Source organism: Taurulus bubalis (assembly GCF_910589615.1).
Source record: "Taurulus bubalis genome assembly, chromosome: 5".
Lineage (NCBI taxonomy): Eukaryota > Metazoa > Chordata > Actinopteri > Perciformes > Cottidae > Taurulus > Taurulus bubalis.
Genome location: NC_136593.1, coordinates 15,250,407 through 15,278,251, shown reverse-complemented (window position 1 = coordinate 15,278,251; position 27,845 = coordinate 15,250,407). Strand labels below are relative to the sequence as shown.

At 40.2% G+C, this 27,845-nt stretch overlaps 1 protein-coding gene across 1 annotated transcript in view; it reads left to right on the top strand.

The window, feature by feature from the left end:
- Window positions 1–1,021: 1,021 nt before the first annotated feature.
- Window positions 1,022–27,845, top strand: part of tex264a (testis expressed 264, ER-phagy receptor a) — a gene marked incomplete at its 5' end in the record, with an annotated part of 63,636 nt that continues 36,812 nt past the window's right edge. The window contains 2 exons of the mRNA XM_079217773.1: window positions 1,022–1,279; window positions 14,888–15,109. Of these exons, the coding sequence (XP_079073899.1) occupies window positions 1,022–1,279; window positions 14,888–15,109 (480 nt within the window). The remainder of the gene's footprint in view (window positions 1,280–14,887; window positions 15,110–27,845) is intronic.

Genomic DNA, 27,845 nt, shown 5'->3' with positions numbered 1-27,845 from the left:
TCTGCCCCCTAGTGATCAAAAATGTATCAATGCAACTTTAAATCTGGTCAGGCATACAGATTTGAACAAATCCCAGTGAGCAAAGAAAGCTATACTTTTTGTATTGAAATATCTATCCCACCTCTGATGTTGGAGAGTAGCCTAACTAGTAACAGAGTTATGCTATTAAATGACACAATGCATGAAAGTGTAATGCTGATTATGTTATAACTTGATTACATAACATGTCTGGGTTTACAAATCTGCATTCGCACCCTTAACTCCACAGGATTCTGCTCAAACTCGTTTTGTTATTGCTTCATATTTTGTCCTAAATGAATTTCCACAGTTTGAAGAAATTGACATAAACAGGATTTTGCAATTCTATTTTGAACAAACCCTTCAATGTTCGCATCCCTAAAAGTAGCACGGACACCCTTCAAATAAACCCCTTACATGGTTTATGGAGCACGGGAGTCATTGAAAGAACAACATACTTTAATGAAAACAAAGAAAATCCCCGCTTTTGTGACAGCACTATTATCTTCCTTCGCAGCTCTTGGGTTGAACCACAGTAGAGAAAAGAGGGGGTTTATTTTACATTAATGCGTTAGCTGTACACACCAACTATGGCTTTCGTTGATTTTGAGGAGTCACATTGATTGAATAGTGTTGTATAAGTTTTACATTTCATATTTTGGCGGCGTGATTAATACACTGCAAAGTAATAATTTGAAAACGCATTCATGTCCACCCCCCTGCTATGGACGAGAATGGTCTATCCAGGAAGCGTGTCCTGTGTTTGGGGAAATACCAAAAACAAACTGTCTTCTCTGTCAACTTGAAGGAGTCTTTCGCTTTTTCATTTCAGGTCATTGCGACTGTGAACCCTAAACTCGACACCGTCTTTCTAACAGCCACGTGTGTTTCGGTCTGCTGGACCACAGACTCACTGTGTGTGACCCGGGAGGACGACGTGTGTTTTTAGGCTTGACAGATTTTGTTTGTGTGCATCTTTACGTTACCGCTTTGAGAAGAGACCATGTCTGATATCATTCTGGTTCTCCTGTTACTCGTCCTCCTGGTGTGTCTGGTTGTGACAGTGGGTGGCTTAGTGGTGTACTCGGGGCTGCTGTGTGACGTGGTTATAAAGACTGGGCCACCACCTGTCAGAAATATTACCATTGCTTATAAGTTCAGAGAAGGATCCTACAAGGACTGCGGTGCAGCCTACACAGAGAGCTGCAGCATCGGGCCAAAGCTGAGCACCGTCGGTGTCTTCTACGATGACCCCAAACAGGTGAGGGATCCAGCACTCCACAACACTGTATCCACACACCTGACCTCATGACATAACCACACGAACCAATGTACTGAGTTTCCTGATAAGATGTTACAGCTGGTGTGATATGCTTTGTTTGACCTGGCCAGAGTCTTAACTGTCAGAGAAAGGGGTTGATGTTATGTATTTAAAACTTTCATTTCCACCTATTCAGTGACTCTCTAATGAGTTGTGTATGTAGTGTTTGCAGCAACAGTTATTTCATAAGGTATTGGAGGTAAGAACGTATTATACAATTAGGGCTTTAACATATTTTAAAATCCTCACAATATCACAAAGTCCAAGTTGGCGTCTTTAAATTGCTTCGTTCGTCCAGCTTATAGTCCAAAACCCAAGTATAGTTCAGATACTGCCATTTATGACAAAGAAAAGCCACAAATCATCACATTTAATAAGTTGAAACAAGCAGATGTTTTTCGTTTGTGCTCTAAAATCCACATAAATGGCAAAATGGTTATCAGAATTGTTGCTCTTTAACTTTCATTCCATCAAATAATCAAATCAACTTATTATCTGGCTCTAAAAAGTTATATACAGTTTTACCCTTTCAGTGAGTTTCTGGTAGAATTGTCCAGCTACTGAGAAATTGTCCTGTCTTAGGTTCTTGGAGATTTATATGGAAATATAATGTACCATATAACTTAGATGTCACACTGTAATTTAGCATGAATTGGCTCAAGGGGTTAAACGTACAAGCGGTCTTTTGAAGGACCGGAGCCTGGATGATGAAACCAGTCAGCTGTTCAATGCCACGTTGCACTGTTGATATTTTTCCCTCCTCATCTGTGGCTCCTGGTTGCTTTAGCATTTGTCTGCTTGTAGCTCAAATATTGTAACCAGACTCAAACAAGAAGAGTAAACACAGCCTCTTCACATGTGTCTGAAGAGAGCTGATGCATGTCTGCGTGGGCCCTTACTGGTCTAACCTAAATGGTTATGAAGCTACAGACACAATCCAGATGCGAAAAGCAATGAATCCCCTTCGTCATTCGGATCCTTATCCAAAACCCAAACCAAATTTTATGTAAATAGGTCATTCCGCAGTTGAGATCAGCAGTTGTCTCCTACTTTCATTCCACATTCTGCTGTTCATCACGAGTCGTGTTTTTTTGTCAACAAGAAATTAGTACACAACAGCTGCTTGTTACATGAGAGTGTTTATTGAGTTCATGATGCAAGAAGAGTACACACATGGTAAAACTTTACAAAGGAAGAATATAACCTATTTATAACCTAATCCGTGACTTAACAACATAATTAACTGTATAATGTGGTTTGCTCTTTGATTAGCTCTTACCTTAGCTTGAATTGCTTTGATGTCCATTTGAGTGCTGAGTTTGTTGTGGTAAGTTAAACCATCTGATCAACAGTGTGCAGAGAGCGTAGGAGAACTACGGTGGCCGTATGAACTTCTCATTCTAAGGTAACGAAAAAACACAAATATTCTTATTTCAGGTGATTATACACTAAAGAAAACATAGTTATTAATATTATATTAAATTATTTTGGCAATACATCCCCATAATGCTAAACATTGTTCGTTTAAAGTCAATTGATGAACGTCAATTGATTAAAGAATGAGACACACGGGAGCACTTTGAGTTTGTCTTTCTGCTCCCTGCCAGTTTCTATGTAGCCCGCTGTCCTTTTTGAAGTAAATGATTTTTGGGGAAACCCTGACTGAGTCATACCAGTGGAAAGTTGTGGCAGGAGGCTCATTGAGGAACTTTTAAAACGTTTCCGCTGGTCTCAGAATTTATGGAGAGTCTGGATCATAAGTGGCCATTATAGGATGTCTCTGCAGGGGAAAACTATTTCTATACAGATCTGATGACTCGGTCCTGGGGTCTGTGTTTATTTTCAGATAATCTGAAGATGTATGGACCTCGGCTTTCCTCATGGAGATTGATTAGACATCACAGAAATAAATATAGTGCAAAAATACTGTCATTAACCGATTAAAAGTTTAGGAGCCCAAATTAAAATGTTCCATCCGCCTTTGGCTTCTAGAAGTGGGAACAGTCAGTCTGGGTTTTCAAAGGCCAAGAGTCTGATTACTCATCACAAGTAAACTCAAAATGTGAGAGATGCCATTTTTCTGAACTTTGGCTGAGACATAATTTATAGTAAATGTACTTGTTTTTATGTGACTCAGTCCAAAACTCTAATGCCCAATTAAAGACTAAATAAGTTATAAGGCGATTAGGAAGTAAACTATTGTTGCTACTTTTGCATGATTTACAGTGGACTTTGCACCATGCTGTATTTAGACTTGACTCCTTACTTAAGGTGGTCTCTGCGTTGGGTTTAAATAGCAGCTGTTTATTAAATTTAGAATACAAGGAAGTATTCATAAACCACTAAAACTGCTCTGACATTTGTGAAAAGATCTTTTAAATGAGATATTAGTTGATTGCATTATAATATTTAATCAGAATGTTGTAAGCGAGTATCCTCCACCCTGTACTGAACATTAAAAGCCTGTTGGCTTACTGCGCACTAGATGGCAGTATTGACCTTAGAACTGAGTTGTTTGGAAGGTAGGCACATCCTCAAAACCACATTAATCTTTATAATTAATGTATTACCATGGCATAAGTAGTGTGACTCAGCCTCTAATAATTAATTCAGTCAAAAATGGATTTGCAGATCTACGGAAGTGGCTGTGTGTTAATTGGTCACTGTGACACTACTCTAGTGGGTTTCTAGTATCACCGGTTTTCAACAAACTGCACTCATTTGCATTCACCTTGCGTTCAAGTTTTGATGTAATCCCACAACAATGGATCAAATTAATCACTGGATTTGGGTAGAGCAGGCTTCTGTTGTAGTGGCTGAATCAACTGTATGTTTGGGAGGTCCGACATCTCTCTGGACTCAGAGAGTGGACTGTTTGATTTCACTGGTCTGTACTGGTAAAGGCGTGTGGTGGACATCCTTACCTCACTCAGTTGAGGTGTTTCAGGCAACGCCAATTAGCACTAAACTATGTCATGCGTGTGTGTTTGCATGTATGCTCATAATTGCCACAAGTTATTATCACAAAGGCCTGAGGGATCACGGGGCAGTCAACCGGAGAGTAGTCTAACTCACCAGATATATACTGTGGTTATAAGCCTGCCATTGGCCGTCTCCTCCCCTTCCACTGTCATCGCTATCTATTTTTTAAAGGGTCACGTCGCTGCGTCCTGTGTTTAAGATGCAGTATGTGGGTTTACAGGTTTACAGATAGCAGGTTACAGATTGCAATCAACTAAATATTTTCCTGTTTGAAGAGCGCCCTATCAAGTCAAGAGCCAGTATTTTGTTTGTCCGTTTTGGGCTTGTGTAGAAAGATGGCGGCCAGCCCTGTAAGAAGCCCGTTCATTCTAAGGTAAAGGAAACGCAACAATTCTTATTTTCAGCTGATTATACACTAAAGAAAACATACAATTAATAGGATATTCTATTTCTGCCAAAAGATTCCTCTAACTGCTACACACTGAATACACACATACCAGAACTAGACTTTTCTTTAGAGCAGTCATCTGCAGAACTTTGGTCAAGCCAGCGACGCTTGAAATGCAATGCTTGTCCATTCGTGGTGTTACGGCCTGAACAGAACCAAAAGCACGAAGATACACCTACATTTTTCCCAATTTGATATAACAAGTCATGTTGTACATTATATTAAATCCAATTATAATACAAATGTAAAGTTACTGTACTGTTTTTAATTTAAAATGTTATCAAATAATAATCGTTGATCTGTAATAAACATTTCCTTGATTGCTTAGCTAAGATTTCCACTGGATGTCTGTTCAGGATGACCCAGACTATGTTCATCTAACATACAGTGATTTTACTGTACAGCTTTTGAGACAATTAAAGGCAAAGTCAGCTCAAATGGCATTCACATTCATAATTTGCTCATATTTGGACATTGATTACAGGAATTCCTTAAGAGGTTATAGTAAACAATCAATGGGTTCTTATTCATGACTATGTCCATGTCAGATTTCATGTGATTTTTACTGTTCAGTTTTTGAGAAAAATTAAAGGGAATGTCAGCTCAAATTACACAGTGGTATTCATTATTTTCTTATATTTGAACTATAATAAAAACAGACCCTTAACAGATTCTTGGTCAGGATGACCCCTAATATGTCCACGTCTACTTTCATGTGATTTTACTGTAAAGCAGGGGTATTCAATTAAAATTCTGTGAGGTCCAGTTAGAGAGAATTTCCTCATGCAAAGGTCCGGAACATCACAATAATGTCTAACTTGTGCTTTGATTTAGTGCCATATATATAGAAGTAGACAACATTTGTAATAATGTCAACAACAACTGACTGTCAAATGAAATAAAGAAAGTTCAATTGAATCATTTCTGAACGTTATTTATTGTCAGATTTCAAATTGAACTGGAAGAATTATAAATAATACATACTCTAATAATAATAATGAAATGTCCTTGTTTCATTTCAAGTAAAATAAGGGCTGAATTTAAAAAACAAAAAACATACCAGAAAGCTTTTGTGACTCTTCAAATAAAGTACTTAGTTTTATAAAAATGAATTGAACTTAATTGTCCATGCCCTTTAATACAGGTGTGAAGTGATGTCATAACATACATTTGTCATCTCCCATCTATTTTAAAATGTGTGTGCAGGGACTTTATCTGTGTTTATGGAATCCACTTGTTTTCAGCCCTTTCTGCTAACATCATTGTTGGGCAGTGTATTAATGTTAGAATTCTGATCATATTGGGCTTTTTTGGGGGATTTATTGTTCTGTCCCTTCAGACTGTTGGGTCTCTCTCCCGTTTCGTGTGTGTGTGTGTCTGTGTGTGTGAATATCGCGTTAGAATCGAGGGAGACGCTTATCGGAATATACATATTTGATTGGGCGAGCAGCATCACGTGAGATGGCTTATGTTTTGTTTTTTTCTTCAATTTCCCAAATTGTCAATAAGAAAGAACAAAATACAAACATGTAAACTAACATGCCGGGGTTACAACGCATGTAACCGGTTGGGGCGTTTCCTGTACTGCTGAACGAGAGCCGTAAAGGCTAGAAAAGCTGCACCGGTTAAAATAGAAGCGCTCTGTAAAAATGTAATAATTCTCAATTATCTGTTGATGGTATAGTTTATGGTCCATACATAACGGCATCTATCATATTATGATATTCATAATTTCCCCATATTTGAGCTGTTATAAAAACAAATCCTTAAGAGGTTATAGTAAACGTTCACTGGATTCGTGTTCACGAGGACCCCACTATGTTCATTCAATTTCAAGCGCCTGCTGGCTGACCGAGGTTCTGCAGACGACTCATTTGACCTCAGTCTGACACGGTGCTGTGGAGACGAGTATTGAACAATTCCCAGTCTGGATAAAGGACACACTAACTCATTGAATTTCTGGATTGTGGATTCCTGGAAACTTTATTATGTTGTGGAATAACAAGGAGTTAAAAAACCCACAGGCAGACTGCTCCTGAGAAAAACTCATTACAAAGAGTGGACGGCAGCGAATGCTCACAGGCCAGCAAGAGTATCATAAACAATGAACCACCAGAGAGTAATGATTGTATCGTATCTCATATGGATACCATTTGTTTAACCACTATGCCCTCTGTAATACATGTGATCAACATGTATCCATACCTGGTAGAACTACACATACAGCTGCCTCTGACACTGATAACATGCTGTGTCTGTATCGAGGCTAAACTAGAGTTGCTGTTTGGTTCTTCCTCTGATCTACTGAATTTCCACTTTGTTTTAGCTTCTGAAGCAAACCCACTCGTGGCATTCCTTGATGACAAGTAGAAGAAAATGAAATGTCATATGTAAACGTGCATGGGAGTGGCGGTGAGAGATGAGGCAAGGTGTTGAACTGCCTTGGAAGAGGGCTATAAATTGGTAGGAGTCTGACTCACCTTGAGAGCCTTGCAGTGCTCCAATTCATCAATTGGAATTTCAGATCAGAGCGCCGAGCATCGCCGCACTCCCAGTCAAATTTATTCGCATTTTACTGCCGCTTGTCTGTCTGTCGACGGCAACAACATGAAAGGGGGGCTTCTGGCAAGGAGTTGCCGCTTTTAAAGGTGGATATAAAATGAGAAATACTCTGAAGTCTGGTCCCGCAGGTCTTCAAGTCAATATTATGCACGATTGTGGACATATTGTAAAGCACCCCATTAATGTTTATGGACATCTCTACACTGAGTGATAACTGCAAAATGAGAAGGCAAAAATACAGACAAAATCTATTAAATGTTTTTTTATCCTGGCACACAACTGTTGATTCTATTTTTAGGGTGCCCTTTTGATCCGTTTTTACAAACTGTGTAGAAAGGAAGACATTACTCAACTCAAGCTGATGTCCTACAATTAGTCAGTGAAACAAATTGGTGAAGAATGCCTTTTTAAATCATCTGCGCCATCAATCCTGTGACATATATTGACTCTTCAACCAGTATTATGATGCGCAAGAATATTTAATTGCACAGACAAATATTCATCAGAGCTGCTTAAAGAGAGCAAGGAGGTGGAGGAAGTCAGTTGAACATTTGCAGAGAGGGAAGTAAGCCTATGCAGCGGAGGGAGGGATTCATTCATATCTCCTTTCAGAGAAGATTATCTCCATGCTCTGTGACATCTGGCTGGAGGAGGGCCACACTATGTCCAGCTGGCCAAGGAGTGGTGAACCAACTCAACAGCCGTGGTGAAGGAAAACTGAGTCCTGCCCCCAGCAGGCTGCTTATCCACGCCAGTAATTATACATGCAAGGACTCCCAGGATGCAATGTGTAATTACCAGCTAAGTCTGAGCACAGCCTACAGGCACAGTGCTGCACTTGGTGAAAGAGGCACCAAAAAACATGTTCACTGGCTCCAGACGTAAGGGACCTCATCACTGCAGACTGTATATATCATATTTGGGTGCTTGAGGCCCCCTTCCTTTCAAAGGAGGACATATTGATGTTTTGACTAATATTTTCCCAATCATAACAAGCGGTGACCTATTCAAGTGGTTTAATGTTACATCAGTCAGTGTGATTGTTGTTGACCCTCACTGTTACCATGCTGAATCTGTCAGCTTTCACTACATCAGTTTGGGACAGCATACTCGCTTCACTGCAATTGCTGCTCCATTAATTTAGCAGCAAACAGCCCATCACAGCATACCTGTGGTCCCAGTGCTGTGTAACACTATTAGTTTCCATTTCCCTCCTGGTGACTTTGTCTCTGCTGCCCCGTCTGCCGGTTGGATGCCGAATGTCTTCCAATCAGCTGAGACGGGTTATCGCTCTGACACACTGAGGCAAAAGATATCTTGTTGAGATATTGCTTATCCCGTCGTCTTCTCTTCTTCCTGCTCCACATGTGTCAGGTTCTATGCTTGTTCGTGGAAGCGCCCAAACGCCATCTGTCTCGGTGCTCCAGATATAGTAAGACAGCTATACTGCAAACTGCTGAGCAGACAGAGAGCTCTCCAGCAGAGGCAGTGAAGTGTTTTGTTTGTGTGATAAATGTATCCGATGCATTTATGTATTGTAGGTGAAATTTGTTTTGGGGTCATTATGTGCTCGTCACCGACTTGTGTGATGTGCATTCTTTATGAGGGCTGCATTTGCTGCTTGTCATGCTTCACTGCAGGCGTTGATTTGAAGACAGCCAACGAGTCCAGAGAGGCTCAAAATTTGCAGATGTATTGTCTGCCGTGCAGTGAAGGGTCTCGTACAATCACAGCCTCTTAACTCCATTCTGGCATACTGGTAAACCCAGTGTGCCAACACAAGCATGCTTTCTCCCCTTTTAAAAAATGTATTTCAATGACACCTTTTAGTTGTTGACTGGCATACTACAAGGCAGCTTGTACAAAAAATATACTGAGAGAAATGTATTTATTCTTTTGAAGTTCTTGTTTCCTGTCTCGGAGCATTGCTGCTGTGTTGCCTTCACTAGTTGATGTGGGTTGTTTAAAAAGGTAGCTGATGTTATTCTCTTTTATTTTAAATCGCTCCCACTCTGCTGGTTTAGCTTTGCATTTTGAGGATCAGTCACTTGGCGGTTGTGTTTTTAATGAGCGTGGCGATGGTCCTCGGTCAGGCGGAATATGGTGTGCTAATTATGATGCTGTCTTTACAGTAAACGCAGAGTGTTGCCTTCTTGCCTTGCTCGTCCCTGTCCTCCCCAACCTGCTAACTCTAACTACACCAAGTGGTGATAGGCAGGAGGGAAGACATGCAGGGCAAAGAGGAGGAGAGATGAAGAGAATAAATCCTCATTATGTGTCTGCTAATAAGGAATTACCTCTGTCAGCTATACCTTTTTACTGTTGGAGTGCTCTCATCCATCAAAAAAAAGGCCCTTATTGCCTCAAGCAAAGAATTGCTTTTGAAATGACTTTCTTTCCCAACAGCTCCTTGGAGACCTGGTTTAGGGGAATCTGTTAGAGATGGGAATGGCAACATTTGTGAAGGGAAGCCGTCTTTGGGTCCCATGGGCCACGAGCTCTACAAAAGTTGACTGTTTAAGTCTTTTTTTTCTCCCAATTTAACAAGCTTGCTTAGCATAGGGAAATATAGGAAATGAATGTTTGCTGTACATGAAATCAGCAGAGACATATTCAGGTGAAATTGAACATTTGGGTATATCTTGCAGATAGCTTGAGATTAGTATAGACTATTTCGTGGAGTTTACAAGTCACTGTTCACTGAATTTTTTATTTTATTTTTGCAGCTTACTAAAGAAGCATAATAATATCAGCGCTCGGTTACGGTGGTAAAATGGCCACAGTCTTCCCATTATTGCGTCTCATCCAGGTCAATCAAAAGCCACAGTCTGCTTTCCTCAGCTACCTGCGAGACATAGAATCACACGCTCTCTTACAAAGTACAGCTTTGGCAGTAGCTGACTTTTAGAGTGCAGCTGCCCAGCGTGGACAGTGCATTTCTACCTTTTTGTGGTGTTCTGATTTCTGACACAAACAAAACAACTTTGGTGGGGAATACAATACAAGTCAAGTACATGCTGGTGTTCCTCTCTTCCCTAATTGCCTGTAGTCTCTGGGTGTGTTATCTGGAGGGAAGCAGAGATGCGATGCAGTCAGGGCTGCTGTTTGTTCTTGCCACTGTGTGGGACGTGAACGATAGCTAGAGCCCTGAATGATATCATTAGTGAACTACTGGCTTGGCTAACACACTGTAGTCTATCAGTGCGGAGAGCATGAGAGATGGTATGATGCTGAAGGAAGACTGTGGGAGGACAGTTGTTTTGCCTTCTGTGTTTGAATGGGTATTTTTGTGTCTTATCATAGAGCACCAGTGTTGACAAAGAGTAGCTCTGTACATGAGGCTGTTTGTCAGCCCATACGTTAATGTGTTCATGTAGGAACCGACAGCGATGTAGACCAACCCTGCACATAAAGGCATCAAGATGGCGCCGCGGATGGCAGCCTCGGTACTGCGCTCTGTGGTACTTTTGGGGTTTTTGTTTTGCTTACCTCGGTTCTACTTTGTTGTCCTTGTTTTCTTTTGTTTATTTGTCTATTTCTGTGTTTGTACGTTAAGAGCAACGGAAAATCCGGAGTCAAATTCCTTGTATGCATACACGTACAAATTGTGTAATTAATGATTCCAAGGTAAATGAAAAAAAAATCATTACATTTTTTCAAGTGTATGTTTACCTCTATGAAGAGTTTGTTCATTGTAATTGCATGCAAGGGTTTTGTTTTAATACATTTGACAAGTGATGGATAAAGATGTCCCAACAAGAATTATTAGGATTTGTGTGGCTGTACTTAATGCTGCATTCACATGGAATCAGGCAGACTGCAGGTGGAAAACACCTGCTGGACGGCACAGGAACAATACAATATGCATTACGTTGCTATGGTGGTGAAATAAAATAAATATAGAATATAACTATTTTATGTAATTATCCTAGGAATGCATGTAGCTATAAAATGCTGCTTTCTCTTACTATTCAAATACTTTCTCCGGTGTGAAGGAGCTATGTAACATCGTCCAGAGGCTGGCAGAAAGTTAAAATAACTTGCTGCTGTTATGTCGAAGTCTGTTCCTGTTTCGAATAGTGTTTCACTCATCATAAAAATGCTAGCTCCCCCTTCTGTTAGGAATAAGGGTTGGTTCATGTTCAGGTAGTGGACAAACGACAGGGAAACACTGGTGCTGCTCTTGTCCACGAACATGATATCCAGTTTGCCGTACACCTTCTGCCTGATTTCATGTTAACAGAACAGCAATATTTTGCTAATGTCTGCGTGTTCAATTTTCCATTAAATAATTAGCATAGCATATATACATAGTACAAGTACACCTGAAGATAATGGGAATGTCATTCATTTTGCATGTAATTAGTCCAAGAGTACTGGGCAAAGTCATATTTAGATCCTGCAAATTCTGTCCCAATGGTTCCTATGGTACGACAAAGTAATAATACTTTAATATACTATAATAATATGAGAAACAGTCCAGTAGCTGTTAATGTGGATTATTCTATGGAATTGATTTAAGCCGCACAACTCCATCCTGATAGCAAAGTTATTTCTGCTTTCATATCAATAATGATTTTGTCAAATAGATGTTATCATGTTGACACCATTTTTTGTATTTCCTCAATATATATACAAGGCCTTAAAATAGATATATAGTCTTTGTCACATGGCTGTCATGACTTACCCACACAATGCTAACACTGCCATTGTGACTGCCTGTATTTGCAATGACTCATTGCTTCATTGTAAATAGATCTAGTGTATCTCATGTTTCCTTCAATGAATAATTCCCTGTCAAAAGCATGTGATCTGTGCTCTGTGACTCACTGTTGAACATGGTTGCAAGGGGCCCTGTCAGGTGACAGTAAAGATTATCTGCTCATCTTCAACAGGCACTGTCAGTCATTATTATTACCCACATGATGCAGACATTAAGAGGCACTGAGGGTTAGGTTGAGCTCCTCAAATAGATTTATCTCAGCCAGGGAGTCTCACTGGCAGCCAACATCGCTGAATTACGGCGCGAAAGCTGCTGTAGGAACAAAGTAGGACAGTGGAAAGAGTGAAGTGTAGTAGCAACACAATGCAGTCAAAAATAACCCTGAATGTGAGAAATGAGACGGAAAAGAAGAGAGGTTGTGGCGGTTAGATGTGATAATTGTGCGAGGACGCCAGGGACATGAAGATGAGTGTTGCTGACTCCCATCTGTGTCCCCTCAGTGCCAGCCCTTCACAGTGTCACAGAGCAGAAACCAGCAGCATGTCTAGAGGGACCATACCAGGGTTGTTGTATGTTTTATTACATTTAGTTCAGATCACATCTAATGTAGTTACTTTTTTGTGGCTAATGCTGCCGTTGGTTCCCAATTTTAAGAGCAATACAAAAAACAACCTGCATCTCGTGTCAACATGACATTACTTAGATAGTCTCTCAAAATATATTTTATGTACAGAAATTAATGGAAACCAGAAGGGTTTTCTGAGTATTATATATTCCAATAATATATTCTGCAGATAATCGGTGCATATCATCATTATTATTGCCAGTTCTCATGTCTAAATTAATTATTCTAATATATTTTGCCCATCCATGTCTGCCTGGAAGCTAGGCAACATGTTCTAGCTAAAATACTGTGTCAAAAAGTAGAAAAAAGGGCAGAAATGTAAAGTGTTGTTGTAAATTGACAAAAATATGCAAAAATATAATATATCTACAGACAGACAGCTAACTGTCTGCAGACATATGTGAGTAGGAGAATCTGTGTTAGATCATTGTCTGACTGACAATTTCCCTTTAGTGATTTTGATTCGGTCTCTTTCACATCTGCATTTAGACATGTGGGCACATTAAACGTGCAATTTGTAAGATCTGTAGACATGCTCCGAACCAATAGGGGGCAACATTTCATCTCTACTACTCAATCCATACAATATACATGTACAGTCATCAGTTATTAAAAAACAAAGAAGCTAACTAGTAGCAGAACAAGAATATGGATTCAAGTAAGCTTCTAAAACTCTGACAGACGGTAAAAATAACATTACTATTTTAATAATCTTTCTGTGTGGCGTTGGCGTATAGTTTAAGTTAGCTGTCTGTGCCACTAACTGTGGACTGCACAAGTCTTACCTGGAGGAGAGCGTGCAGCAGCTCCAGGAGATGACCTTCAGCTAGCTGAGCAGTCGCAACTCACGTTCATCCAGCACAAGCCCCAGCGCTGGGGACTCCCCACCGGATCAGCACGTTTTCTGTTGCAGCTGTTACAGAGCTGGCACTGGGGTTTGCATTGGCTTCATGCAAACTAATTACTAACTTCTTGTCTGTCTCTCGGATGCCCCTCCTCTTGACAACGTTTTCTCATGGTGGCGGGAAATTATCAATATTTCCTAATTTTCCTATTTTAGTAGGCAAGAGAACAATTATTTATGGTTAAGAGAACTTGTTGATTGATACCTATTAAAAAACTATTGACCTCAGTAAAATGCAAAATCATAAATATAAAAATATAGTGATATTTTTACATCTACTACTATTAATAATATTTTTTTTATTGGAGCACAGTGTAAAAATAAGTGACCATTTGTGGCACGCTAATATGCTTTGCAGCACAAATACAATTTGAACTGTCACATATAATGTGACCAGGCTGTTGATATCTGGAGTGGGATGTTTAGCACAGCTGGCAGCGCCGCATTCAGTGACACACAAACTATGTGAAGGTGCAACGTCCCTCCAAGTTAAAATCAAGCAAATACTATTTTTACTTCCACACATGTGCAGCATTAACAGCACGAGTGACACACAGGTAACATCCCCCTCTCTAATGGGCCACCCCGCTATTTGTATAATTATGTGTGACAGGTGGGGCAAAACCAACTGGTGGGATCTGCATGCTTCTTTGATCTATTGCAGGGTTCAGTTATCTTTTTTGCAAACAAATTTAAGATGGAAAATACTAAAATGATCATCTCACTGTAATACAGTCGCGACGACCAGGAAAAGAAAAGGAACATCTATGGCATAGTGATAGAATAGCCAAATCCAAGATGGAGCTAGCCTCAGGCCCTAATATCAATATAATATATACATATTTTATTTATATATTTTTTGGTCTTTTTGCCTTTAATGGATAGTGAAGGTCAGGAAAGGGGAAGAGAGTGGGGACGACATGCAACAAAGGGCCGTGGGTCAGATCCGAACCGGCTCACTCTCTTTTTTTACTAAATGGAGAACATTTATGAAAATGAAGTTTGTTAAAAGGTTTCACATGGTGCAGCAGTCTTTGATTGGCTTATTTTCAGTGTTTTTTTTTTAATGTGGCCTACTCAACTAATTGCATTTCCTTGTGCATATAAGATAAATTGTTATATCTCAAATCTCACAGAAATGTGCTACAGTATAATACAATAGAATTACACTAACTATTGTCTTAGGAACCGTTACCTATTGCTGTGTGTTCAATGATTAAGTATGAGTTTCTACTGGTGACTGGCGGAAGGGTTTGAAGTGGATTTGTAAATGTTTCATATATTTTCCCTCTCTGTCCCCTCAGAGGCCAGCAGAGAAATGTCGCTACGTGGTGGGCAGTGTCCTGTGTGAGGGTGAAGAGAAACCAGATGAAGAACTGCAGAAGATGTATGAGAAGTATGGCTTCAAGGTGTTCTCTCTGCCTGAAGTGAGCCATGCCGTGACCACCAGCTTCCCCTGCACCACCCCTCTGTCTCACGTGGTGGGACCTTACAGGGTCTACCCCAGGCTCGCTTCCTACATCGAGGTACAGACGATATGAAAACATGTGAGCACAATGTGGATGTACCTGTAATCGATGGAGTCATCCTCAGCCTCCTTTCGCTGTAGATTATCTCAAATTAGTCAAATCTGCAATTAGTTATTCAGGATTTCCCTGATTTTATTAAAAAGGATTTAGGCAGTTTTAAAATGTTTAGGCAGTGTGCATGTCTCCAGTGTTTACAGGATGTCTCACATTTTTTACCAGTATTCTCTTTAATCATTACTTGTTTCCTAACCTTCTTCCACACAGACAAGTGTATATGCTATTGTATATAAAAGTAAACAGGAGGCTTCTTCTTTTCTCTTCCTGTTATTTTAGTGCGTGACATTCATCTTGTGAACATATCTGTCCTTGTTTCTGCTTCCAGCTTGTCAAAAGACCCCCACTCATGTGTTGTTTAATTCCTCACATGAGCAGATGAGGTCTTTAAAGTAGATTAAGAATAGAAGAAGTAGTAGGAAATGAAGGTATGCCTCGTCCCATGGCCCATATGCTGGGCTCCATGTCCTCAGGACAGGCCTCAAAAAGCTATTGACATTTACTGATGACATTTACACACATGGATTCATTTTGGGGCATCCCACTGCATGAATAATGCTCCACATATGCTTGTGTGTGAGTGCATACATTTGTGTGCACGCACATCTGTCCATCTGTTTGTTCAAGCTCCTGTTTCTTCACGAAAGGTAAAACTGACCCACCTCCTAGTCAGAAAATTTACCATTAAGTCTAGAATTCCTGATGGATTTTTCTCGCATTTGCCTTTTCTGAGTGGAGCTTTTCTTTTTCATTTTCATGAAAGTTGGAGGCAGGGTGCTCATACAAAACTGCTCGATGGCAAGAGGGGTCCATGAGTGCTGAAATTCATTGGAATTAATCTCTGGTATTTTTTCAGGAAACTGCAGTGTTTGAATTGCCTGCACAAACCCAATGAATCATCAGAATGTGGTGCCATTATGCAGAATATCGGAATAGGCCTAGTGTTCACTGCGTTGCATTGAGCCCTCCATCTGTTGTTGTGTTGTGTTGAGCACAGGAAAATTCCTGGCAGGGATGACAATGTTTGGGTTTTCTAATGTGTTCATTTGTTAAAAAAACTAAGACAATAAAAAACTAAAACAATAGCTATACAATATACTATGTATTGTATTTAAATGACATACATTTAAATGAACCTCGACACTGTCTATTGCCTCCCCGTCTAATTCTCCATATTCTAGTCTGCCATGTTTCCCCTTTTATACATCCAGTCACCAGCTGCCTCCCTTCACCTGCCCTGAGGGCGTTTCACCCAGATACCCCGCACCCAAGCAGCTCAACCAACCAGTAGAAATTACTAGTGCTTTGACAAGAAAATTATCCCCCTCTGGCTTCCCACTCTGCAAACACTAAAACAAATGTTTTTTGTTGTTATCACAAAAGTCACAGGACCGAGGACCAAATGTGCGATGCTTAGCAGGCTTCAATAATTTTTTTACACATTCTAATCTTCAAAGAACCACTGTCTGGTCAGATTATCATTATTTACCAGCCATCTCATCTTTTTTGCAGTTTGGTCTCTGCGGCACTATATGCACACTGCAACACCCGACATCAGAGGGCAGGACAAACTCTAACATGTGTGCACTGACACAGACTAAACGATCTGAAGGCATAGAAATAGCATCCCTCAGTGTTGAAATTTAGTAGTATTCCCTTTTAGGCGCCAGTGTCGTTACATAATCATGGCCAGTGTAAGTGCGCATCTTTTGTGAGCACGCAGCCCTGTCCATCTGTAGTCTGTCAAGCTATCTGATGTCACTGTAGGGAAAGCATCCGTCTTTACTCCCTCACACTTGTCCGCCATGAGGCAGAAGTGCTTGTCGCAGTCCATCAATTGACCTGAGTTCTATGACAGGTTGTTAAGGAGCTGCTCCTGTACAGTAGATGGGCTGATAACACACTAACATCCAGTTTTTGGTTGTGGAGGGGTGAGTGCACTATGCAGTGAGGCGAATTAATAATGGAGCATGGTTTAGAGAGGCTTGGTTAGAGGGCGGTATATGAATGTGCTAGGAATGTGTGCATATATGCTGTATGTATGATTAATTGAGTAGTAAGACGGACTTTAAAAGCAGAGAGACACTTGTGACGTAGCTCTGTACTCTGTGTCTACTGTAGATCCAATTGATTTGAATGAATCTACTCACAATCGTATCATTTACATACAGATACATGGTACATTGTGCATTGTTTGATTATTTTGTTGTGGCCACTTGGTGGAATCAGTTGCTAAAGTATCTAGCAGACACAGAGAAACATTAGCACAAGTTTTTGGTGCGTGTCAAATGTTAGTCCAATATTAACTTTCTTTTAGCTATGCTTTGGTCTTTACCAACTCCTGAGGGAAATATCCAGCTGCTACATATCCACTATGTTCACCAGCTAGTTGCTAATGGTACTGGGCAGTTAGCATACTGTTGGTTTATACAAGCTTTTTAACTGCTGCAGCTTGAAAGGAAGGAGCTGAGAAGGTCGAGACTGAACAATCAAGTTGTGGGAGGACCAAAATTAGTTCCTAAACCATGCTAAATTGCAATGTATCACCAGGAATTATTACCTAATTATCACCATTCACTAGTCATTTGACTAAAAAAATACAAAAGTATTGATTGGGGCACCTTTAAGCTTTAAAATTCAAGGTCAAATAAAGCAAACCTTTGCCAAGAACAAGACTGAGTAGGGCAGAATGGTGATGTCTGGCCCCCTGCCCAGCTTTCAGAGTCTCTGGTACACCTCCTGGCTTCCCAGCGCTTATCAGAGAGAAGGTTAAGTGCATAACTGCCCTTTTTTCACTTGAACGCTTTCTCTCCAGTCCAACAGTGTCATCTACACACCCAGCTTACCTTGCCTTATCTGTCCGCAATACATAAGCTCACTCACTCACTCACTCACTCACACACACGCATGCATGCGCACACACACACACACACACACACACACACACACACACACACACACACACACACACACACACACACTTGTAGTTGCACAAATGCACATGCATAAGCTCTTTTTTTCAAATATTCATATCCACACATGTCCTCATGCACATGCTTCAATACATTCACAAATAAACAAATTAGCCTCCAGCCTCTCCCAGGAATGTGCTGCCTTCTTGTGAGGAGTTGGTTAAGATGTAGCGTAGCAAGAAGAGAGCAGGCAGAAGATGATGTTGACACAGTCTCTTAATCAACACCATTCATCACCCGAGCCTGCATTTAGCAGCTTTACAAACAGGTGAGAAGCAAGAAGAGCTTCACATCGGAAGAGGCATTGAACACACCACTATACCACTTACTGTCGGATGAAGAAACAACAGTGATTATTATTTAATTATTTAATTAATGTTTTTAAATAAATATGAATTCCTAGAACTACAGCATAGCTGGAACATTATTGAATTATAATTGTGGCTTAAAAGATCTATCTAAATAAATCCTGTTTTTTGTTGTTGTTCTGTTCTGTTAATAATCAGACGGTATCAATACATTTGTAGGCTCAACAGAATGTCTGCAATCTTTGTAATTTGTACCCAGCAGTTGTGTACTCATGTGAATCTAAATGAAAGCAGTGCGTGAGTGAGTGAGTGTGAATGAGTGTGAATGAGTGTGAATGAGCGCAGGATGCACAGGATTGTATCATCTCCTAGTTAAAAAGCCTGAAGGTGATGGAAGGAAAAATGAAAGGATAAAGAAGTAGCTTTCACGCTATATTAAAGGATTTGGTCAAGCCTGTTTGATCTTTGTGAAAGCACCTTTTCAGGACCTAAAGAATGAGAGTGAACAATCATTGTGGGTGTTATTTTGGTGGCTTTGTCAGAAAAAAACTTGCAGTTGCCCCTGTGAGTAGAAACGAGATGAGAAACCGATAGCTTCCATCTATTTAATAATCCATTTGTCTGAATACAGCTTGAAGCATCACCAAAGCATTATTTTTTCCCTCCATTTAACTCTATACTATAATGTGCCACATCTTTGTTTGCCTTGCAAGTCCCACAGCAATTAAATGTAGATCTCTAAACCCCCTAGAAATATCTTGTGTTTGTTTCCTCTGGGGTATTCCACAATTGTACGGTTTGGATGTCCCCATTGTTGTTCTGTATGGTTCCTCATATTGTGTTTGTAGAAGAAATATGTTATTTCAGGAGGAGAACCCATAGGCAGTGCTGACAAAACAGTCTTAGTTTCAGCTCACTAACGCAGAATTGGAAATGTAACTATCAGAATTTAAGCATACTTGTGTTTTTCAGAATTTAGTCTCTTTAAAGAAAGTCCGATCAATTCACCAGTGTCAACGACAACGAGTTCAGTCCAATGTAGTAATGTGGCCATAAGGGCCATCCACCCACAGTTAGGTGGATGTTTTTTGTTTTTTTTGCCAATATACAGCAGGTGAAGCTGATAACATGACTGTTGCCTCTATGTGACTTTGTGTCACAGTGAGGAAAGGTTTGATGTGTGCTGCAGCAATTTCAAGCTTTCTTTGAGTCTCTGTATGGGGCTTTAGAGAGGGTGCCACGTGCAGACCCCAACATTTACGTCTCAAAATGTATTTATTCTGTCTTTCTTTTCCCAGGATAATCCCACTTTAGATACCTCAGATAACAGACATAAAAACTAAACATCAATAAGTTAAAAACACTATAAACACATAAACAAATCCCATTAAAGCGACAACAGACTTTAAACAAACCACCAATTGCATCATTCAATCAACATTTTGCATGCTTATAATATAATCAAGACATAATAGCTTCCTCATACAAACCGGAATCGGAGACTTATCGTAATGTATGATATACTGAATCTTAACATTTCAAATTAAGATGAACTCCCATGTATACATAACATATCACCATGATCAATTGCTGATAGAGATGTTAAATAAATGTGTCCTTGCAGCAAAAGCATAAAAAAACATGTTACACACTCTATGATGTTTAAAAAACAGATTGTCTTATAGGAGAAAAAAAACAGATGTTTAGAAGTTGAGACTCGCTTATTTACCTTAGTATTTACAGTAATAATCTGATAGACTTCATCCGTTGGCAACACCTCATCGCTTATTTAAAGCTCCTTGCTATAAGATAAACTTATAGTTGGGCATCTTAGGCCAGAGACTGATGATTTACTATCATCCAATGGGCCTCAAACACCATCATATCTGCTCCTGTACTACTCAGGAGAGAGCTGGGTCAACTGATCCCACACCTAGGGTGAGTTGAATTGGGTAACATAGGAGACAACTGGGCAGACCCAATGAAACCAAAGGGGAAATTGCGTCCGCGGTCTTCAACTCCAGAGGAATTGTAGACATTGTTAAGCATTCGGTGGGTTTTCTTGAACGTGCTCTAAAAGATTCATCAGTCCTCATGGGACTAAATCATTAGACATCCCTGGGCTGCGATATATAGATTATCACCTGCAAAATTCAGATGAAAATCGTAATAGCGGCATCTCTCTGCCTCTGACTGCGGTGAGGTTTAGCTTTGGTGTCATTTGCTGGCGAAATGGAGGTGACTCATCTATGTTTTTACCTTTTTAGTGAGTGGCACCGTCATGCTTTACCACTGCAACTGTTTGATTCCTCACCTGCATCCTGCTCATGGGTTATTCACCAGTCACTCGTCTCAATCTTCTTTGATGTTATTATTTGCTGAATTTTAAATATGGAAAATGTGTTTTGCTTGTCCCCAGCATCTATATTTCATGCAATGGCCTGATTAGGGGTTATCCAGTGGAACTGACCTGATTTCAGGTGTACCCACTGAGGAAACAGCAACTGAAATGCTCTTCGCTCTGGTTAGATGGTTCTGAAAGGAATTGTGAATTATGGAGCTGTATTGTTTATATTCTCCTTTACGGTCATTGAGGTTTACTGTCAACAAATCAGAATAGTCTTGGTTTCTAGAATATTAAATATACTTTGTCTTCTTTGCCTGTCTGTCTTTATCTCAGTCTTTGTGTCTTGCACCATGTGTGTGCAGCTGATAAACTGTATACTGCCCATCAGTCAACCAGCAGGAGAATTAATGGGGACTCTGGGCGCTCCTGTTAAACAAGTGTACTTCTACCACCCATTGTAGCACAGTTCTGTCTCAATGTGTCTCTGTCTCTACTACACACCCCCTCACTGAAACACACAAAGACCATTTATTAATAATATTCCTGAATCATGTTACGTGGATACAAAGCCAATTATTTTCCTCGCAAAGTCAGGTGAAGAAATCGGCCCACTCACTGTCTCACATCCCGCATTTCTGAGCATCTTGCCTTAAATTACAGCTCTTTCCCTGACATCTAGTTGACATAAATGAGTTCAGGTACAAGTCTGAGGAATGAATTGTTATGCAGATAACAACTCTGTTTTGTGCTTTGTTCTATAGAATGTTGACACCCCACCCAAAGAAGCTTCTAGGCTCATATATATAATAGCTATACAAGGGTATCTAATTATCTATCTAGGATTATTTGAGACATTGTTCAGACATTGCATTTTATTCCTTTTTGTCCTGCCTTTCTCACCTGTCTCATTGTATAAAGTACATGATAATGCAATATGCTAATAGGCTTTCCTTTCCTAATTATTTTGGATTTCTGGATGGATGATGGTTGTTTCCGCAGCTGTGAGGGAAATTAACAAGAGACAGCTAAAAGGGAATATTTTTGACACAAGGAAAGAGGTCAACGCATGAGAGCATAATCTGCAATTGCACAAACTAAGTCTTCGAAAGTAGGCTTGCAGTAAAATATATTTGAGGAATATTTTTTTTTTTTTTTTAAGAATTTTACTATTTTTGCTATTAATTCTTTTTAGCATCTCTGTATGTGTCGTGCAGCTTATACGTTTCATGGATATCTGTGGAGTCAAAGAGATCTTCACCATATGTTGCCTTCAAACTTCAAGCCATGAAAAAGCAGGCATTGGTCTTACCTGAGACAAATAGAGGGGGAAACACACACACTCTCACACACACACACACACACACACACACACACACACGTATAATATATGCATAAGTCTTTGTTTTGTGCAGTTTTTGCTGCCCAGTGACTCCACGTCAACCCTCATTAGGCACTCGTATGCTTTCTACCTATAGAATCGAAACCACAGATCCTGATGCAGCATTATTGGTCCACACCGTCTGCAGTATCATCAGGCATGTTGAGGTTTTACATGGTTCTACGCTGACCCTCGCAGCTTCTTTTTGTCAGGCAATGAGGACTTTAAACCAGCCCAAAGAGAAATGGAGGCGGGGGGCGTGACAGGATTCTACATCTTTAATGCCTCCTGGGCTCAGGGCGCAGACTCCCTTAACTGCTCTCTGTTCAGTGATTTCTGCGTGGGAGGGTGCAGGATGGCAGGAGTTGTGACTGCGATGGCATCAAAGCCCAATGAGAGTCAATAAGTGAAGCGTGAGTTTGTGAGCGAGCATGTGTCTGTGTGGCTGATTGCTTGGGAGCTTGGTGAACATTTGAGTCTGAGGAGGCACAAGCCTGTCTGCTCTTTGTCTGTCTGAGACTGTGTGCTTTTGAATGCAGGTTGTGATGAAAGCGAGATAAGTCTCCTTTATTATTAATGCTGTCATCCCACCGCATTGTTTCCTCCATTACAATACTTTTTTTTTATTATCGTTTTTATCAAGAGCCTTGCCCTTGGTTGCATATAACCCTCACCTACTGCTTCTATAACATTTAACTGCTGCTTACATGCATCAGTAATAATATTCCAGTAATATGATATATATATAATAATAGTATAAGCTGACAGGAGCTATTCTTCTCAATACGTACTTTTATTTTGGTACTTTGTACTTGGAAGAACATTTTGCTGCTAATAGTTTCGTAGTTAATATGCATTTTTACAAGTCTGAAAACGTCTTCCACCACTGAGCGTTTCTAATCTGGACCACTAATATTCATATTTCGATTTTCAGTAAAAAAAAAAAAAAAGGCCGCCGCTCTAACCATCCTGCTATGTTGTTTTGAATAGGAATGTCTCTTCTACTTTAATTTTTATTTCTGTGGTTTTCCGTTTCCTCCAGTCTTTCTGCTGAGCTACTTGCTGGCTGGCTGTGGCCTGATGTTTAATACAGACATGAGAGTGGTATCGATCTTCTCGTCTTATCCTCGACAAGCAAACAAATGAGCTTATTTCCCAAAATGCCACACTCTTCCTTTTAAGTATTTGATTTACTTCCACCTTTTAAGACCACAATGTACACATTTGAGCAGTGCCAGGCTTTAATCATTCTAATAGTCTGCTCCTATTCTTAGTGACAGTCCAGTGATGCAGTAAGTGAGGTTGGTAGCAGGCAAAAGCGTTTGTGGTGTTCTTATTGATTCCTGCTTCCCTTCCGCCTCTTGGGATACTCTTCCCTCTGAAACTCCAGCTGTGCATCACACACCATGCTGCAAATTAGACTCTGTCTTGTGAGCTCACTCTGACAGGTAGCGTTTTCACTGTCGTATCTGTGACCTGTGTGTATTCCTGCTCCACTGTGTGTGCACACGGTGTTCCTGTTTGGCTGGCTGTTAAATTGGCCTCTCACATTTGTCTGACCTGCTCAGCCTCACCTATTGAAATGTGAATAATAGTTGCCATGGCAATAGTGTCACTCAGGCACGGTGTATTTGTGTGTTTTGATAGAAAGCCGCAAGTTTCGCATTCAGATATTTTGTTCACAAGTTTATGTGAAGGTATCCTTGAAATTATGTTCACTTTTAGCTACTCCTGTAATGAATAAATGCGTAATACATTATGTTCCCTTGGTATTCAGCACTGGCCTTTTCTTTCTGAGATTAAAAATCGTGCTCTGACCTAGCAACCAATATTGGTCTATTTCAATGTGTGGGCCTGTCCTCTTTCATCTGCACACACATGTTTGTGTGTGTGTAAAGTAGTTTGTTCATCAGATAACTCAGTGTGGTTTATTGACTTGATTTCAATTTATTATATCCAGCTAAGCCAGCAAGGACATCTTGGCCTTTAAACAGAAGTTCACAGCCGTTTAGAAGCAATGCTCTGTAGTAACTTTGGGCTCAGTCTAAATCTGATCCGTTTGAAGTTGCAGACGGTGGAAAGTGGGTTTGTGAATATTAGGCTTATCTTTGCCTCATCATTCTTACAGGAGGTCTATGAAGCAGTACATTCTGCTGTAGGAAGCTGCTCTGTGGAGATCTCAAAGAGCAGAGTGGGGAGAAGTTTTATTTTGATCGCAAACATCAGATATAATTGTGGCACTCTTTCTATCTGTTAAAGGTTGATTTATTGTCATTCTACAACACAAGGTTGCACAACCTTGTATGATATACAAGAACAGAAAAGCAAAACATTATTTATGATGGAGTACCGAGGATAAGCTGAGGAGTCTTACAGCCTGTGAAAAGCTGCTCTGTCGTCTGGGGGTGCGACAGCTGTGCAAGAGAGTATTATATGAAACAGGTGCAGAAGCTTCTAAATGGAGTATGTGTGAAAATAAGTACATGATGTTCTGTAGAGACTGTTTAATACTGCAACCAGGTTAGACAATCAAGATGTTTAATTTACACCTAATAATGTCTTATTTCTGAACCACTGTCAGAACCCAATGTGCTTGTTCCCGAGCAATATGGTTATTATCACATTATCAACATTTCGAACCTGAGCCTGGACCTGGGTCAAGGTGGACCAGTACGGGTTCTCGTCTTTCTGGGCTTTAAGCCTTATCTTAAGTTAGCCTTAGCCGGAGTTGTTGCTTACTTTAGCGATGACACACTTCGCTTTAATCAGTTGCTGGCAACAAGACATGGGACCTTGTCTTGGGTCTTGAGTTGTAGCTTTTCATTTACCACCAAATAATCTGTGCCCACACTGCACATTAGCTATAATGTAAGCGCTGACTTCATGGTCACACACATCTCTCTCGCTCTCTCTCTCAACCGTGACAAAGTAAGTCAGGCAGATACATAGCTGACAACCTCACAGTAAAACTACCAGATTTATCAGGAAAATGGCACATGTGTCCACGACAACGCACACAACATCATGGCTTCTAACTCTCCCGGATGGGTGAACTGGCAACACAGTTCACTGCTTTGGTGGTAAATGATAGATTTAACCCATTTGAGCAGCCGGGAGGCCTGTTCGGGCACTTTAACCACAGAACCCCTACATGCAAGGCACAATGTGGGTCGGTTAAAAGAATGAGGACATAGTGTTCTGTAATGTACGGATACTGCTCAGCTATGATTTAATGAAGAAAACTTTGTATTGTTGTTTGCATCAGAATATACTATTCATTTTATATAACATCAATTTAGTTAATGGAAAAAGGACAGTATTGTACTGGAATAAGGTAGAAAACGTGAGTGTGTTCCTGTCAGTGTCCGTATTGCTGGTTGCACATTGTTGTGTGTCATCCCTGCTTTAGCATTCATGCCTGCTTTACAAAACAAGTTGTAGATGCCCCAGCAGTATCATCTCAGAATAACAAAGCAAGCCCATGTGGATGTGTTGGTGAGCAGAGGATGTAATCTACCTCGCTGTACTTTTAATTCTCCCCAACTCTCCTCCACAGCCGCGATTCTCATTTCAATCCAAGATCTCTATGTTTGCCCACAACTGATTAAAAAGCCTTGATCTCCATCTCACACCTGAACTCCAGGTCAGAAGAGTATTATCCTATGGCCCTCATGATTCCAGTCCCAGTCATCTTGCCTCTGTGGCTGTCCCGCAGTGAAAAGGCCACACCGCCCTGCCACTGTGGGTGCGCACATTTTAAATAGATGCCAGATTACTGAGAAAGACCCCTCTGGGTGGAACATACGGCAGCTAATCCAGAACCCCTCTGGTTGTATAGACACAGGAGAAGAGGAGGAGTAGAGGTGTTAAAACAGATCAGCTGTTGACATTTCCTAAAATGTGTGTTACAAGTATTGCTTTTCTGTCTCTTGCTTTTATGGCTGTTGTTATGTTGCAGATCTCTTTCTCTGTGTGTTTGTTTGTTCTCCAATGGATGCATACTAAGATGCTGGGCTTATGTAAAGTGGCTAAACAGACACACACTAGCCTTTGGGCAGTGTACCAACAGCAGGGGAAAGGAGTATATTATGTGGGGAGACAGGGCATGCTGGTTTTATGTGGCTCAACTGGTAATAATCTGGTAACACTACGCTGGGTGCGGTGTAACTTGCCCAACAATGATGCTGTGCTTCTGGTCTCCTTTATTTTGCATGTATGTTCTGCCTGTTTGACATTTGCTTTACTTCAGAGGTTATTACTATAATTATACTACATACATGTATGAAGCTAGGGATGTTTGCTATGTCTAATGCAAACAGACATAGCAAACTTGAACAAGCCCATCTCACAAAAACAAACCAAGGATGAGAAAATGTTCTTGCTTTAGGCTTATTTAAATAAAGTACTTTATTTCAAGTTTTTGTTAAATGATTTTTAGAAATCAAACCACTGATGCTCCAACACAGATATCATGTCTGCCACAGCCCAATAACAGCAGCGTCAAAGGAGCCCTCCTATTACCAAAGCTGTAGTTCACAGGGAGGTCAGGATAATGGGGGCAGTCTAATAGGGATATACTTCAGTGTTATATCAGCGAACCATGGTTATATAAAAATAACATTACATTATTTTTGACTATTGTCTGGGACAGATAAAGAAACTATCCATCTTAATAAACAGAGCAGGAATAATATCAGAGGTGCAAGACAGGTGACACTTACACTACATACAAGGACAATGAGGCTGTGAGAGTGTGTAAATATCTCATGTTGTACACACCTGAATCTAGTATTAAATCGTGTGAAGCGGATCTCTTTATTGCAGTTACATAGAATGTTTAGATAAAACACTGAATCTCTTACCACCAAACCTGAACTTTCATCTCTTTTGTCTCAATGTTGTCCTTTGGCCAGTTCCTCAGTGCCAGCATCATTGCCCACTTGCTTCTTTGGCATCTTAGGGGGAATCAAAGAGATTTAATGAGGAGAAGGTCTTGCAATAGATGCTGTGTTGTCTCATGTGAAAGTAATTGTCAAATACCTTTTCTGCCACTTTGTTCTTCCTCTCAGTCCCAGGCGGCTTCACAATCCATGTTATTTTGGAACCTGCGGTCCATTCTTGTTGCCTCCATGAGAAAGGAAATGTCATCTTTCTTGCCATTCCATTTAATGGGATTAATAGAAGAATAAAGAGAGGGAGAGATCAAAAGAGAAAACCAAATAGAAAGATGTTAGTTAAATGTCACTCCAAACCTTTTCTATGGAGTAAAGTTTGTCATTTGTTGGCAGTGTGGCCAGTTTCTTACCAGATGTTTTACAGTTTGCAAAATATAATTTACAATATATATATATATATATATATATATATATATATATATATATATATATGAGAGAGAGAGAGATTTATCATAAAAGTGGACACTTTTTAGCTATTGCAACACCAAGGGGACACATCTTTAATTTTGGTGGTTTTTGTTGTTGTCTTGATTATAATGGTGTTTGAACTGTATGACCCAATCTGTGATTTTGGATTGGTAGTCCCATCTCTGGCATATTGTTTTCCAAAACTTTAGCCCTGCTGCAACAGTTCCTGTCCTGGCAATCCAATGTGCAATGGTAATTTAAGCCTTTAATGAACGTCATTATGTGCCTTCTTGAGCAGCCAGCGATGGGGA